The following is a 16,822-nucleotide window of genomic DNA, read 5'->3' on the forward strand; positions in this document are numbered from 1 at the left end:
CGCACGGGGGGTGGGGCTTGGGGGTTGGTCACAGTGTGACGTGAACGGAGCGGAAGTGACGTGTCCTAACCATGTTACGGCAGGTGAGCGCGCGGGGGCCGCCGTTCCCCTTTCACCGCGGTCCCCCCAGTGGCGGTTTGGCTCGAGGGGGCGGGGCCAGGGGTCAGCGCTTTGTAAGGTAGGGGCGAGGGGCAGGGCGGGTTGAGCCCCGCGGGGAGGGTACGGCGCGGAGCTACGGACGAAACGAAACGAACTCGCGTCCGTGGCCCCGGGCCCTGCAAACCCGGCGGGACGTGTTTTTTGGGGCCCCGCGTGTTGTCACGGTCATGCCAAGAAGGGCCCGTGCCTGGTACTCAGTGCCCCTGCGGCCCTTGACGTATCGCAGATCCCCGCCGACGGGAGCTCGACACCTCCCGGGGAAGGCGTGAAGCCAGCAGGTTAAAGACACCAACCCGTTTAGTCAGACTGCCTGCAGACATGCAGCTTTCGTAGGACCAGCACCGGGTCTTCTCAGGCACACGCGTCTGAGCACCCACTGATCCTTCTGGAGGTGCGTTGTCCCGGATCGGGGCTCAAGCACATTGCTGCCGTTCTCATGGTTCGACCCATGGAGGCTGGGCATTACGGAAAGTTAATTTTTAGATGTAACTATTGTGAGATGTGGTGCATCTGCCCGTGGGATAACTCACAATTGTGGTCCTGGTCCTTGGTGCGCTGAAGCTCTGCTGTGGTACTTGCAGCTTGTACATAAAACACTTCAGCCAGCTTGTCCTCAACTTAAAGTGCCAGTCATTATTTCCAAATATTCTTGCTGACTAAATCACAGAGGAATTTGTCAGTGGCGATGTATGGAGGGTGCATGTGCAATTCCTGACAGCAAGCAGTCCCTGGCAGGGCGGGAGGCGAGAGTGCTGGTACCCCCCCCAAGAGTGCTGGCTGACAACTGGGGGTGCAAGGAGAGGCAGTCCCCACCCATGGCCGATCGTGCTCACCCGGAAGTGCCAGCAGTGTACTGCTGCCATTTGCAGGTTGGCGGGATTGGCCATAGGGGGATCCCCCTTCCACCCCTTCACCCCCCAGTCTGCGGCATCAGCTGCAGGGGGACCCTCCTCCAGTTGCTGACTGTCCTCTTCAGGGGTAAGTGCCTTCCCTGACTCAGGAGGCACCAGTCGCCCTTGGAATTTGTTCCTGACAGTTCATTAGTTTAAAAGGTACTGCCCCGCTCACTGACTGAGGTGTCTGGCAGCTTGAGAACCTGTTGTGGGTTTAAGTGAAGCTCTTTTTGGCTGGAATTGGTGAACCCACTGACAGCTCAGCATTCAGCATTAATTGAACAGGAAGATGCATCAAAATACTACCTTGGTTAGGAAAGTAGATGCTATACATATACAAGAAGTAGCTAAAGGCAACTTAGAAGCTAACACATTTAAAGAATTTGACATCCTGCACACTACTCTTAGTGCTTGGTTACAAAATGGGGAAAAAGCTTGGGGTACAGTTGTTCTGCTCTGAAAAAGAATGCTTTTTGCTGCAAACACATGGAAGAGGGATTGCAAGGTATTTAGCTGAATTTGCAAATTCACTGGAATCTGACAGGCGGTGCTGTGAGGGCTTATGCTGTGGCCTCGAACTTGTAACCTGTAGGCTGTCAACTGATTAGCGGTTGCACCATCCCAGCCCCTTGTGTAGCATTGGATGGTGATGTGGAGACCTACTTGATGCCGTGTCTACGACAGTCTCTTGAACAACATATACATTGAGTGGATCTGTAGTAGCCAAGGCTATTCAGTTTGCCAGTTAGCTGGGTGTCTGTTATTTTAATTGACAGGAAGGATGATGATAAAATGTGAACTCTCATAGTAAATCAGGCTGCAGCATTTTATGCATGTTACTTGGTTTTGGGGTTCTGTAACTTCTCCAGGTTTAGAGAAAGATGATGCCTTAATACAGGCAAAAAAAATTCCCCCTCATACCTGACAAATGTTGTAAAGCCCTTGATAAATATAAAGATGTGCCTATTTAATTTATCTGCTCCATTGCCTTTCACAGATAACTGATTCTTATTCATGTTAATATGTCTTTTGGGAGGCAAATATGCCTTATTGAAGGTATTGTAAACAAATAATTCCTGACTTCTGAGAATGCAGACTCTTGTTCCTTCACCAAGTGTTCTCTGGGAAGCCTCAAGATAGCAACTTGAATGAACTTGATTTTGTTTGCTATCATAATAACTGTTTTGTAGAAAGCTAGGAAAACTTTAGCATGTGTGATATAGGGTGGGTAAAGTACTTGTGTTAATACCTGGCGTTACACTGCTGCCTGCAGACAGGTTTGAGGTAAGGTTCACTCGAGATAAAGGAGACAATTTTAAAGTCAGATTACTACTTTTTTATGTTGCTGTTACTTAAGTACCCAAGTATTGCTGAATTTCTTTGTCCTTAAGGCATCACTAAAATATTTCTAAGCAAAATCCTGCTGGTTTTTGGAACTTGAAAATAAATGTTAGCTTTTCTCTTTTGTAACTTTTTGTAACTCATTCGCCCTTCTAGGACAGTAATGACGACACTGAAGATGTGTCACTGTTTGATGCAGATGATGATGCACCCAGGAGATCAAAAAAGTCAAAAATAAGGTGTGTGACCAATAGTATTTTTCAGAGTCTGCTATCAAAAATGTGGTGGAGGCAAGACATCCGTTAGGTCATATTGTACCAGTAGGCAATAACAGAGCATTGGTGTGGTTGAGTTCTCTTTGCTTAGAAGTGATTTTCATTTGTAAGAGTTTTTATTCCTGTGAATTGGGGATTACTCATCAACCATTGATAACTTAATTTTCTGTTTAAAAATCTGTGGCTTTTTGTTGATTTTTATAGTCATGATGTAGTGTTTGTCTGCAGACTCAGTGAGACTGTCTGTCTGAAACTGTATGAAATGACCCAAACTGTTGCTTTATTCCAAATGAATCATTTTGTGTGATAAGAAGATGTTCAGGGGTTTGAAGGGAGGAGTTGTCTTTTCATGACCATACTTTCAGCTTCAGATCTTGAATAGTTTCTCTGCTATTTCCATATTAGCCACCTTCTATCTTGTCATACAGCTGATATAACAGCCTCACTCCTGCTTTACTTCCAAACAACTTGTAGGGCAGTTTACAGGCAGTTCTTCTAGAGCTCAGCTGTGCAGTAATCTTAAAGCCTATACTGCATCTCTCTGAACTGGAAACATAGAAGAAGACAGAAAAATGGACAGGGTTTCTCCAGGAAGAGAGTATCTGCTTCCATTCATTTCAAAGGGGGGTCTCTTCTCACTCTGTCCTAATTGACTTCCTTTAAGCTACTAGCTCTTAAAAACTTCTGGCATCACTTTTCCCCCTATACTCCCACTCAACTCTTCTTTGAACAATTTTTGCATGTGGGAGAAGTCTTCTGATTAGAGGTGCACCAATAAAAAATTTTGAGCCGATACCGATGTCCAGTTATTAGCAAGCCATATTGGCAATACGATCCGATTGCTGATTTGCAACCTGGCAGCTTGGAGAGCAGTGTCTGGCTGATAAGTCTGTTGAGGGGGGTGGGGGCTGGGCAGATCAAGGCCCCTGCGGCAAGGTGGGGAATGGGGCTGGTGTGGGACAGTGCTGCTCTGGCTCATACTTGGAGAGGGGGCCGCTTCTGCCATTACACGTACCCTTGGGAGAGCCATGGAGGGTATATGTCCCCCAGATCTGTGTGTGGGGCAAGGGCAGGCTGCAGACTGGGACTGGGGGTGGCGCCAGGCTTTTCCTGGCCACCCAGCCCAAGTGCAGCCCTGGCTCAGCCCACCTTCTGGGAAGAGCCCAATACTGCCACAGCCTGCCCTCACCCCGTGCATAGATCTGGGGAGCACATGACCCCCATGGCTCCCCCAGAGTGTATGCAGTAGCAGGAGTAGCCCTGTGCCCCCTGGATGAGCTACTCATGGCTCCCCTCCCAGCCCCACTCACTCCCTCCCTCATCTCAGGGGCCTTGCTCTGCTTCCCCCCCACAACAACAGACTTACCAGCTGTCCAAGCTGCTAGGCTGGCCATATGTATGCTGTGGCTACTTACCTGCACACGGCATTTACCAGTGACATTACCGGCTACATTAGTTAAAAAAAGCCGATTGCCAATAATGTCAGTTTTCCTTTTATTGGTTCCGATACAATATGGGCCAATGTATTGGTGCACCTCTACTTCTGATTATATCTGGTTGACTTTGCTCTGCCTTATGGAACAGCACAAATGAGTAGTGTGGAGCTTATATTTGTCATTGTCAGTATTTGCAAACTGGCCTCATTTAAAGGGGTGTCCTCCTAAACTCGACAAAGAACAATTTTCCTGTAACAGTGTATGCTATTTTTTTTTTTAAACTGAGTTGCTTTAGTCTCGTTTGAGAAGTCTGTGACTGTATTCTGCTCTTGATGTATCATTTACAGGCATCCGGTGGCATCATTTTTCCACTTGTTCTTCAGAGTCAGCGCAATAGTTGTTTATCTTCTCTGTGAACTGTTGACCAGCAGCTTTATTGCCTGCATGGTCACAATTATCTTGTTGTTATCATGTGATTTTTGGGCAGTGAAGGTAAGTCTACCATGTTGCTTTGCAATTCTTAAAAGGTGGAAACAGACTAAGTTAAATACTGTCTGGACATGCATGTGTGTGTTAAAAAGTAAGGTTAGCTCCTTTTTTCATTTTGCAGGAAGTGGTATTGTATTATGTGACAAGAACTTTAAAAGTAATGGAAAACTCTTAAATCTCATGTTTTGTGTATCGTTTATTTTTGAGGTGCAGTTGGGGAAAATTTCTTTCAGACATAATACGATTTTTAAGCAGAAGTTAAAGTGGCCTCCAAAATTGTAAGGAAAAGTTTTTAATGGTTTTGCAATCATTTATTATTGCAGTGAAGATGCTGGAAAATACAGATGTAGTCCTGACTGAGCCTGAACTAGATCTGCCAGCAGTTTTACTTTACTTATTGTGAAAAGCAAATTCAGTAATAAAGTAAGTTGCCCCAGTGCTCACTGGGAGTTTGGCTTTTCATTGCATTTAACCCTTAGTGAAAATTCCTAGTTTTATTGGACACATATTTGGCACAAAAAATCTCAGGGTCCTGGCAGATGTTACATTTATGAATTGTAATATGCCACATGTGCAAGTAATTTATAAGCAGATAAAGTGGCAGACCAGCCACAGAGATGTTCCACGTTTAACCCCAAAGCTCTGACACTGTAGTATTCATAGTTATAGTTGCTGTAGCAATTATAAATACATTTTACAAGGTATGGGAAGAACAGATATGGTATATTTAGTTCAGTTTAGCTGTTTCATAGTGCATGGCACACTCTTGATTCATGTCCAAGGTCTTTTTTGGTGTATGATCTTTGTGGTTAAATGTGGTACGTCATTGTGTCTGGTTTATGTTGTTCTTGAATTTGAATGTGTGACACGAACATGTGGTGCAGGACCCTGAGGTAAGGGAGCAGTTACTCTGTGCCAGCCTGCAGCCCAGCTGCATGCATGCCCTTTGAACATACCAGCAGGGCCAGGAGAAAAGCCCAAGATCAGGGAGCAGCTCTCCAATTTGGGGCTCCCTACATGCAGGGGCATTAATGCAGCACAGATGCAGAGTGTGCAGGGATTCCAGGAATGGGGGAGCTGCTACCTATCTTGGGCTCCCTGCTCACCCTTAAAATGTGCTGACATGCAGGGAACCCAAAACTGGAGAGAGGCTCTTCTTCCCCTCCTCTAGTCCCCCTCCCACCCCATGAACCTTAGCATGTTCAAAGAGCTTGTGGGCAGCTAAGCTGCACATGTGAACTTGGAACATGTATGCATGTGGGAGTTCAGGATCAGGGAGCCGCTTACAATCTTGGGCTCCCTGTGCCCCAGGACATGTAAAGCCCCTCTGTGCAAGCTGATGCTAGGGCACAAGTGCACTTTTCAATTGTATCATTTGTTCCAGACCCAGTGACTGTCCTTTGCCCAGTCCTGCCAATTTGCTGATTAGGGGGGTCGAGCAGGGAACTGGAATGTAGCTGCCCACTGCCCTCTGGCTGATTGCTGGGCTTGCATAGACAGCAGCCTCTGTGTCTGGAACCAATTGCCCCTGTCCTTTGAAAAGTACACAATGCATCTGATATTGGGGAATCCTGTTCCCTTATGACAGGTTGCTCTGGTGGGTAGGGTGCCCTGTTTAGGCAAGTTGAAAGGTGTGCTGTGCTGTCTATCATTGAGGCACCAGTTCCCTTATGCTGGGCAAGTAGGGGTGTACCGATAGATATTTTTAGGGCTGATACTGATGGCCGATTTTTAAGGCGCCATATTGGCCGATATCAATCTGATTCTGATATGTAGCTGGGCAGGTTGGAGACCAACTTTGGGCTGGTAAGTCTGTTGGGCGGAGAGGGAAGGGGAGTGGAGGGGGTGGGGAACAGATTGAGGACCTAGTGGTGAGGGAGGGAGTGGGGCTGGGGCAGGCACTGCTCAGCCAGGGTGAGGTGGGGCATGGGACAGAGCCGCGAGCGGCTTGTTTGGGAGTGTGGGGAGGGGTTGGCCGTTCCCACCGCTCCAGACACCCTGAGAGAGCATGGGGGGCTTGTGCCCCCAGATATGCGTGGGGCAGGGCAGGCTGCTGCTGTGGGCTGGGGCCAGGGGCAGTGCCAGGCTCTTCCTGGTGCAGGGGCTGGGCTGAGCTGTGCTTGGGGCAGGCGGCATCAGCGCTGGGCAGTGGGGCTATGGGGGACTGCAGCCTGCCCAAAATTTGCTATAGCTCCCCCTCCCCATAGCCTTGCTCCCAGCACCACTGCCATCCGCCCTGAGTGCAGCCTGGCCCAGCCCCCCTGTTGGGAAGAGCCCAGTGCTGGCCCTAGCCCACAGAGGCAGCCAGCCCTGCCCCACACAGATCCAGGGGCACACCCCCCTCATGCCCTCCTGGTGTGCCTGAAGTGGTGGGAGCCGCCCCCCGGATGAGCTGCTTGCAGCTGCATCCTGCACCCCACCCTGGCTGAGCAGGGCCTGTCCCAGCCTCACTCCCTCCATCACCGTGGGGGCCTCGATTTGCCCACTCCCCTGATGCCCCTTTCCTTCCTCTGCCCCTTCCTCCACAACAGACTTACCAGTGAATGCTTCTCTCCAAGCTGCAGGTCTGCCCTCCTGGCCATGTGCATGCTGTGGCTATGAGCATGCACAGGGCATTTATTGGCCACGCCAGGCAAAAAAAGCTGATCGCTGATACTCTCAATTTTCCCTATATTGGTGCTGATCCAATATAGGACCAGTGTATCAATGCTGGCAAGTGTTTAAAGGTCCAGGCATGAGGGGAACCATGGATTAGAGACCAGATCCCTGATCTGGGGCTCCCAGTGTGCCCTCAGATGCATGGTGGGATCTGAGGAATTTAATCACTGGTCCCAAAAATCATGTATCCTGCCATGCACATCTATGATGGCAAGATGCACAATTTTGGCGATTGGGGATAAAATTCCTTAGATTCCATTATGTGATTGAATTAACATCCTGCCAGGGCCCTCACTAGCTGCCTGCAGAGGGTTTAACAGGCTATTGCTTTGGTTGACCCCAACTTTTTGTGATTGTAATACCACTTTCTTTTACCACAAAGTGAGAGTATACGATTATGTTGCTCAGTAGTGCTTTTAAACTGATTGCTTTTTTAAAACTGTTTCTGCTCTTACTTAATCAAGGTATAGGGTGACTTAGTGACACCTCACATCCTAGCCTTCTGTTGATGAATTACATTGTCACTAGGAGTATTAATAGTGAAACAGCAGGCCATTTCTGAAGGGCAACTCACACGTCAAGATCAGCTATGGTTTGGACTGAATATGGATATTGAATTAGTAGTTTCAGGCTGTAGTTAGTTGTATACGCTTGATCTGCACGCTGTTACATGCAAACACTACATTTAAAGAATGTTGATATTGTAAAGTTAAGTATTTGGAATTCATGAAATGCCTGAATTGAAAGGGCTTATGCCCCCCCTTAGTGTGTCTCCATCTTCATATACATTATTGCAGAGCCGTTACATGATCTTACATAATCCTTAATCCTCATTCCAGGCTCCCCACTCTCCCTCAGCCTGTGCCAGTTGTTTGTTCCAGTCTTCCATCTAATCTATTGGCTCCCAGTCCTGGTCTCCTTGGCTTGCCAGTCCTTCCTCTCCATTCAGAGGCCATGTGTAGACAAAATGAGCGGCATGTGTGCATGACACTTTAAAGTGGGTTAAATGCTTTTGCACCGCTTTAATGGTGTTGGTGTTTGCACAGTAATTCCAGCCACTGTAGCAAAATTGGCGGTGTAATGCGCCTTAAATGACTTGGGGTGCGGCAAACTAAAACTCTTCTGAGGAGTTTTAGTTTGCTGCCCTACAGCCACAGAGCGAAGCGCCAGGCTCTGTGCAGCTCAGGGGCTCTGCAGGAAGCCCATGCAGGCAGCCTGGCAACAGCTCGCGAAGGCAGGCTCCATCCAAGAAAAGCGGTGAGCCTGATCTTTTTTAATTTTTTTTCCCCCTGGAACCTGCCTGCCTACCTGAGCTGTGTGGGGGCCTGATGTTTTCCTCTGCAGCTCTGGTGCCCTCCAGGGCCAGCCAAGCTGCGTGCCTGCAGAGGTGGGTGCCACCTTGGCGGGGAGCCACCACTGCCGTGGAGGGAAGCACCAGCCCCCACCTCTGCAGCCCAGGGACCACTCTGTCTGCTGGCAGCTCACCCTCCCCTCCCTGCCGCTAGAGAGGCAGGTAAGTTTGGGTGTGTGCATAGCATGGGGGTTTAAAGGGCCCTAAATTGAAGTGGTGTTTTTAAAAACCCACCGCTTCAATTTAAGGACCCCGTTTCATCTACACATGCCCTGAGGCAGATGACTGGCATAGAAAATTTCAGGCCAGACATCTAAATTTGGCATACCCAACCAAATAAAGGATCTTTAGAATGAAGGATGCCAAGCAACATTAAAGCTGCATAGCATTGGTAACTACTAATGCCACCTACAATGCAACTAGCAGAATGCAGTCTGGGAGCAACTACTGATGTAAAAACAATTAGAAACTCATTTGATAAGATACAGGAATAATTGGTTTGGCAGGTTTAGTTTGGCATTTCATGATTCATGTTCAGGGAGGTTTTTTTGGTGTCTGAGCTTTAGGGTTAAAACCTCTCTGATCCCACTTCTATTTGTATTTAACCTCCTCCAGAATGTTACGGGCCGGTTGATGGTTGGGCTTCGCTGGTGGAACCAGGTGGATGACGATGGCAAGAGTCACTGGGTATTTGAAGCCAGGAAGGTAAATAGTTTTCTTTACACTTGTTTCAACTGCTACCATTTGGTAAAATCTCTATCCCAGCAGGAGTTAATCTTGACATAGTAGACTCTGATATTTTTTGACTTCCTTTCTTCCAGTGCCACAGTAATGCACTGTGACTGCCACCTTGTTCTGCTCAGATTAATGTCCCAGGTTACTGCTGTAGTTACTGGGCTGTCTTTTCTCCAAGTGTTACCAGTTTAAAAATTAATACAGATTAAAAGGAAGAAATAAAATAGCAGTGTAGCAGCAAAGTTGTCCATATATTGTAATGCTGTATTAGGTTAATAGTTTGTTAAGTGTTAGTGGCTTGAGAAAGAAATATAAATATAAATGGGGAATTTATATTTCTAGAGAGATTATACTTGTGGAATCTACTCTTTTCATACCTGTGGCCCTCCCTACAAGCTCAGTAATATTAGAACTAACATGAAACGCTATAAAAGCAGTAGCTGAGTGCCAACAACCACTACATGTTTTATATATGATACCTTGTATTCCTCTATGTAGCAAGGGCATAAAATGTAACAGCACCTCACTGGAGCAGCTACATACATATTTGCCTGCACTGTGCTTAGAAAATGCTAACTGTTAATTGTATATTTTGCCAGGCCCATTCTCTGTGCGTGTGCACAGTAGGGCTGTGCAAAGCTTCGGAGCTGATTTGATTTGGAGGAGATTTGGCCTTTTTTGGGAACCGAATCTCCAAATCTGAATAGAATTGGGAGACCAATTAAAAGCTCCAAATCGATTCAGAAAAACTCTGGAAAAGATTTGGCTGCTTAGGAGATTTGGCCATAGACTAAACAGGCAGCTGAAACAGCTGCCTCCAGCTGGTAAATCTGTTGGGGTTGTGGGCAGGGGGGAATTGGGGCTGGGACAAGCTGCCCAGTCGAGGAGGGGAGTGGGTGAGGGAATGGGATGCAGGTGTGGCAGCGCCGGGAGCGGGAACTCTGCCCTGAATTCTGCCCCTCCCCCCCTCCCCCCACATGCTGGGTGGTAAATGGTAGCAGGGCAGAGCCCCTGGTCCCAGTCTGATGCAGACGCAGCAGCTCTGGGAGTGGGGGTTTTGCCCTACCAGTGCCTGGAGTGAGCCGTGCCTGCATCGTGTCCTCCCCTTCAGCATCTGATGGGCAATCAGCAGCAGGGCATAACCCCTGTGGGTAGAGGCAGGCATAGCCAGAGGAGTTGTGGGAGAAGCCCTCATGGCTGCCCATCCCTGCCCCATCCCCCACCTGGCCCCAGCCTCTGGGCACTTTAAAAAAAAAAAAATAAGCCCTGCACTCTGGCAGTGGTGATTGGGGCCTCTGGGTGCTTATGGTAAAGCCTCCCTGCTCAGTGAGAGGAGCAGGGATTGCCCCTCACCCCTGTTCGGCACCCGCGCAGCAGCTGCCCCATGGCATGGGTGCAGTGTGGCATGGCAGAGTGCCATGTACTGTGTGGGAGCTGGGGTGGCTCCACTTGTCAGCTGGAGCCCGGCACTGCTCAGCCCTAGCTCCCAGACAGTGCACGGCATCCTGCTGAGCTGTGCTGCACCCACATGATGCAATAGCTGCTGCGCCAGTGCCAAGCTGGGCAGGGTGGTGATCCACACTGCCCCCCATGCTGTGTGGGAGTGCGACTCTGCCACGAGTTCCCAGAGGCCCCAATCAAAAAAAAAAAAAAAAAAAGAAAAGAAAAATGCCCTGTACTCACCAGCTGCAGCAGCAGCGCCGCACACTGTCCTGGAGCTGGGGCCACTGGGGCTGAGCAGTGCTGGGCTCTGGCTGACAGGTGGAGCCACCCCAGCTTCCAGACTGCTCACAGCACCCTGTTGATTCCCACTGCCTCGTGCCGCATGGGTGCGCTCTGCCACGAGCACCTAGAGGCCCCAGTCGCTGCTCCCTCAGCTGGTGAGTGCGGGGCTTGCTTTTTTTTTTTTAAAGTGCTGAGACTAGGCTGGGGCCGAGCAGGGCTTCTCCTGTGTCTCCTCTGGCTGTGCCTGCCTCTCCCCGGGTGGGGAGAGCCACAGCAGAACCTGCAGGAGCCCAGCTATGCCTGCCTTTCCCCGGCTGATCTGAATCTCTCTAAATCAGCACTGAATCTTCCAAAGCCGATTTGGCTGGATTCAGGACAGTGATCCGACTCTCCAAATTGAATTACTGTCCTCTGAATTAGCCAAATCCGAATTAAATACTTTCCTATTCACACAGGCCTAGTGCACAGTGCTGTAGCAGATACTTTTTTTCTAAGTGCGGACCATTGTTAACATTTGGATGCTGCAGTGGAGTGGGGGGCTACAGGGGTATTCTAATGTTTCCACTCACAGTGACACAGGTTATCTGAAGAAAAAAACCCAAACCAGTTTTTTAAATAGTAATAAGAGGTATCACAATGATTCCCCCCCACCCCCTTATTAATAGTAGTGCTATATGGTGAAGTATGTGTTGATGAACCCTATATGCCATCAGGAACTAATAATGAATAGTGCAGAAGCAGTCTTTATCCAGTCCTGAAATAGTAGAGTTTCTTCTTTCACCTTTGTAGTGTAGGAGTTTCAGCTATATTAAGTTGTAGTTATGCTAAGCTATAGTTGAGCTGTGGCACCTCAGGGCCATGGGAGTAGCAGGCTTTACTGACTTCTGGGTGATCTGGTAAAAGACAATGAGCAGAGATTCTGATTCAAAGTAGGCAACAGTACCTGAACAAATTAAGGAGTAAAAAGTTAGAACTCACTAGTAAAGTAGAGACGAGGTGAGCTGTTACTAAGCAGAGAGTGAGCTGGAGAACCTGAAATGAGCAGAGGGAATTGTAGTTGGCATGGGATGAGCCACAGGTGTCTGCGCCACAGGTGTCTATCCTTGGCAGAGACGAGTAAAAAGGGTCAACTTGACAGAGAAATAAAGGTTGGTACAGGGGCACCTAGGCTATAAATACAGGGGTTGTCAGATTCGCTCTTTTGTAGCAACTTAGGGGTGACAGTTGCATGTAACGCATTGCTTACCATTGTCCTGGGCAGTTTGACTGAGCTGGACTGATCGCTATAAAGATCCGCTATTGTACTGCTCTGAGACAATAAACCTATCGGAGCTTTCACCACTGAACACTAATTCAAGTTGTTCTTTCTGTGTTGCATCTGGGCTCCAGGAGGGTGGCTTCAGGCAGTGGCTTCTGAGAGCGTATGGACCCAAGTAGCCTGAACACAAAAGAGTGGCAACAGGCAGGAGGCTGGCTGTGAACCCTCCTAACCCCCGTATGCCTCAGAACAATACATCAGTATGAAAACTAATAAAAGATCCTTTAAAGTTGATGTGTCCCTTATCTACCAAAAAGATCCCCCTGCTGTCATGTGGAGATGAGGTCTTGTGGAATGTGGGGCCTGGATTGCTTTTAATAATAAAAATTATCTGTACAAAGAAACAGACCACTCAGTTTCAGCTCCATTCCATTTCCAGGCATCAGCTCACGGGAATAAGGCCTCTTCTGAAGCAGAGTCCCGAATCTTCTGGTTGGGATTAATTACCTGCCCTATGATCTGGGTGATATTTGCATTCAGTGCCCTGTTTTCCTTCAAAGTGAAATGGCTGGTGAGTTTGTTACTTCAGTCCTACAATGACTATGTGTAAATTATTAACTGCCTGTTATTAGAATAGTGAACTGTAAACCCCTGATTCTTGCTTTTTCTTCTCCTTACAGGCAGTGGTCACAATGGGTGTAATTCTGCAGGGGGCCAACCTGTATGGTTATATCAGATGTAAAGTAGGCAGCAGGAAGAATTTAACCAGTATGGCTACCACCTATCTTGGAAAACAGTTTTTGCGGCAGGTAAGGGTTTCCAGGAGTTGCCAAATGAAATTTAAATGTACCCCCTCAGTGTGTTTTTAAATATGATGCAACATCAGACAGATTATTTTAGACCAGTCTCCTTCAGACCAATAGCTTTCAGCTGGTACTGCCAAAGTAAGGCCAAGTTAGCTGAATTGTGCTTAATTGCCTTTTCAGAGGCATAAGGGAAAGCTTGCACTGTTAGCAAGACCAAAATAAAAATCACATGTTTGCTGTACTCAGAAACAAGGCAAACTGTGGTGGCTTCATTCCAAATTTCTTGCTGCAGTAGTGGAGGAAGGCTGTTTTCTTACAAATTCTATCTTTATTTCTGTCCAAGCTTTCTCTCCTGTCTGGGCCTAAAGACAGAGGGTGGAAAAGCTCCTTATTGCGAGTATCCCAGGGTGGCTGTTCATATTTTATCTTCTTAGAATCCTGATTCTCTGATGGATTTACTTGATGCTCTGTCTCCTTGCAATTAAGTTCCATCTGCAGCATACCATGGTTCCCATAGTTACTAGTGTTACTTGCAGATTCCATGGACCTTAGCGAAATAGATTTTAGTGTTGAAAGCAAGGAACGCAGTATCAGGATTATGGCAGTTGCTAAAATTCTTAACTCTTGTAACTAAATACCCTTTGTTTCCTCTTCTAAATTATACAGCCTACAGCAGTGGGCACCCAGCTGGATCCTGTGTTGTTAGCCCTTTGGTTTAAATGCACCATTGCAGAGTGCTAGGCTCTTTGCCGAGTGTCTGTGTGTTCCTTCTCAGTTACCGCTTCTACCACCTCACTTTTTCAGCTGTTGAATATGGGCACAAATTGAGCTGCAGTCATAGAGGGATGTTTATTGCTTCTGATGATTGTTTTAAACAGGGCTTGTAATCTTGCTTATTGTGTGTGCAAGTGTGGAGGACGTAGAAACCCAAATGGTTCATTGTGCATTCCATGACTCTAAAAGGACTCATCTCTACTTCTGTAATTAAAGTTCTTGGGAGCAAAGCTATAGCCTTGAAGCCTAAAATTGGAATGCTGTTACATCAGGATAGCAACCTTAATGCAAATTCCTAGTGAATCCAAGGCATGGCTTCTTTTTCCGCTCTCTGTAGCTAGTTGAGCCCACCAGTAACACTACCTCCCACATTCAGTTGCTCTTGACTGGTTACCTCAAGGTAAAAACTACCTATGCCTTGTCTCCATTAAGATTTTACATCAAGGTGGCTATCTCTGTATAGAAGCATAGTTTTGTTTTTTAATTAATTGAAAACTGTTTTTTGGCTTAGGCAGCCTCTTCAGTTACTCCTTAGCATTTTGTTGCCCTCTTATTTAAAAAATGCACGGGTTGGTTCTCCAAGAAAGTACTATCCATCTATCTGAAGTGCTGCCCCTGGAGCACAGCTGTTAGTTTTGATGAACTTTAGTTCTAATGTTGTCTTTCTTTCTTCTGCAGACTGTGGCTAAAGATGACCAAACAGCATCTTGAAGATTTAAAAAACCAACAACCCCGCACGTCAGATTGGATTTATACTGATGTATAACAGAAAATATTCCCATGACCATGAGTTTGGGACCTACAAAAACTTTGTGGACAATTTTTTTTCTCCAATAAATCCTTTAAGACTTCCAGTTAACGCTCACCAAAATTACTTGTTTTTTCTGTAACTGTTTGCATTTCAAATTTCCTCCAGTAGGTTGGGTGATTAAGTTAATTTTCTTAATCTTTTAATTAAGAAAAGATTTAACCCCTTATACAGGCTTCATAAAATGGTATGAGGAGAAGTAAGAGCTGAAAATACTGTGGATCCTTTCTTAGTCTGAAAAATGTGAACAAGCCGGGCCTTACATTGTATAAGAAACCGCCTCCTTTTCTTCTCTTCCTGCATAAGTCACCCAGTGGAATTACTGCCTGCAGAAGTGATTCTGCCTTTGGAGCCAATTGCCATTTGCACTATGCAGCTTGGTCCCTGTTTCATCTCATTCCCTGGTTCTCTTATTTTGAGTGTTGATTTAAGCTAGATAATCATTTTTTTTCTGAAGTGTATCCTGAATTTGCCCCAGTTGAATTCAGAGTGAATTTTCTCCATCAGTTCTGCAGCATTGTTAAACCTCTTGTAGACTCCATGTAAACTGACATCTGAGCAGTGCAGATACTTTTTGAGCTGTCTGAATTACACCTGACTCAGAGTGGAACTAGGTCTTTTGTTCTTGTATAGTGTGCCTACTTGCCCTTCAGTGTGGGTCTGAATGGAGAGCATGGAAAGAACAGGCACTCCATTACAAGAAAAGCTGCATAAAATAATAGAGGCATATTTATGAGTGAGCAATTGACACTTGGCAGTTGTTAAAGTGCACATCAGTCTGCCTTGCCATCTTATGTCGCTTTCTGTGGCACAGTGCAGATGTATTTTGCTCTCTTTAGGGTAGACTGACTGCCGAAGCCTCAAAAGTGCTTTTGTAAGTTTGCCCCTGCAGAAAATATTGGCATTTACATTTGCTGTGTTCTCTACTAGCCCCTCAGCACAGAGCAGTGTTGCTGCCAAGTGGAAATTACTGACTGGTATTCCTCCTTTGGTACAGAATGGGGCCATGTACTACTCATACAGATATATTTATACACTTAGGCTCATTGTCTAGTAAAGCACAATTGAATCGTTGTTATAGAGCTTGCTGAAAACTCAGAGTATGATTCTGAACTGTTACCCTGCTACTCACCTTTCATTTGCTGTGTGGCCTGTAAGGTAGATTATCTGAATAATTCATGTTCAGGAGCTGTTGAAAACCTATGCTGGATGCTAAATTTGCAGAGATGTTAATGTTACACTAGTTCATACCATATGTGCCCAACATATATTTGAATGGGAAAGAATCAGTCTTGTTCCTGTGTTCATGGAATTGTGGGCTACTTTGTTCCATTTGACAGATAAAATTGATTGTGTGTGAAAGAATATAGCTGAAAACAGATTGGTCCTTCTTTGTCACATAACCTTGTTTAAGGGAGATCAAAGCCTTGATGATGTCTTTTTAATTTAAACCCGTCTCCTGGATAATGAGTATTATAAATTGTGGGATTGTGTTAATGATACTTTTTCCTATACTGAAGCAATATCTTGAAATTGTAAAAGGCCCAACTTTGAAGAGTTTTTACATTTGTTTAACTCTTTGGATTGATACTTTCTTTTTTGTAAATATGTATTTATAAAACCTTGAAATTAAATAATACTTTGTCTAACCAGATCAAGTGTTCTTACTAAAATTGAGGACTTTAGTGTTGTTAACCAATACTATGCTAATTAACACGGGTTGTTTGTTAATAATAAATGTATTAATGAGTACTCAGCTCTTACCCCACAAGGATTTCAAATTGTTTTGCATCCATAAACACACCCATTATCCCCAGGTGGAGCAGATAATTAGTGTGGCCATTTTACAGATGAAGAAACTCATGCCATTTCAGATGAAGCAATTCATGCCATCTCACCAAATCATTGTACAATAAGAACATAAGAAGTGCTGGATCAGAGCAGTGGTCTATTTGTCCCAGTATCCTGTCTCTGACAGTGGCAAATAGATGCTTTAGAAGAAGCATATATGAATGCATTATGTCTAGAGTGATTTATTCTATGTCATACCCTTCTTGGTATCAATCATACTTGGTTTAGCATTTTCAAAGGGCATGTCCATCTCTAACTGTTCT

At 46.1% G+C, this 16,822-nt stretch overlaps 1 protein-coding gene across 2 annotated transcripts; it reads left to right on the forward strand.

Moving 5' to 3' along the window:
- The first annotated feature begins 16 nt into the window (after nucleotides 1-16).
- Nucleotides 17-16,362, forward strand: TVP23C (trans-golgi network vesicle protein 23 homolog C). Of its 2 annotated transcripts, none has more exons than XM_090059909.1 (7): nucleotides 17-83; nucleotides 2,550-2,632; nucleotides 4,452-4,596; nucleotides 9,218-9,307; nucleotides 12,760-12,891; nucleotides 13,001-13,129; nucleotides 14,579-16,362. In XM_090059909.1, exons 1-7 carry the CDS (start codon nucleotides 72-74, stop codon nucleotides 14,609-14,611), a joined length of 624 nt encoding a protein of 207 aa, XP_089916035.1. In that variant the 5' UTR covers nucleotides 17-71; the 3' UTR covers nucleotides 14,612-16,362. The 2 variants fall into 2 exon arrangements, with proteins under 2 accessions (XP_089916035.1, XP_089916036.1); XM_090059910.1 differs by lacking the exon at nucleotides 17-83 and adding an exon at nucleotides 231-550.
- The last annotated feature ends 460 nt before the right edge of the window (nucleotides 16,363-16,822 follow it).

This window comes from Crocodylus siamensis, chromosome 8 (assembly GCF_052110815.1).
Source record: "Crocodylus siamensis isolate JL-2025a chromosome 8, ASM5211081v1, whole genome shotgun sequence".
In the NCBI taxonomy this organism is placed as follows: Eukaryota; Metazoa; Chordata; order Crocodylia; family Crocodylidae; genus Crocodylus; species Crocodylus siamensis.

Excerpts from the sequence above, each read along its gene's own strand:
- TVP23C (XM_090059909.1), top strand. Across the intron at positions 2,633-4,451 it reads TCAAAAAAGTCAAAAATAAG|GCATCCGGTGGCATCATTTT; the intron begins GTGTGTGACCAA and ends TATCATTTACAG. Across the intron at positions 4,597-9,217 it reads GTGATTTTTGGGCAGTGAAG|AATGTTACGGGCCGGTTGAT; the intron begins GTAAGTCTACCA and ends AACCTCCTCCAG.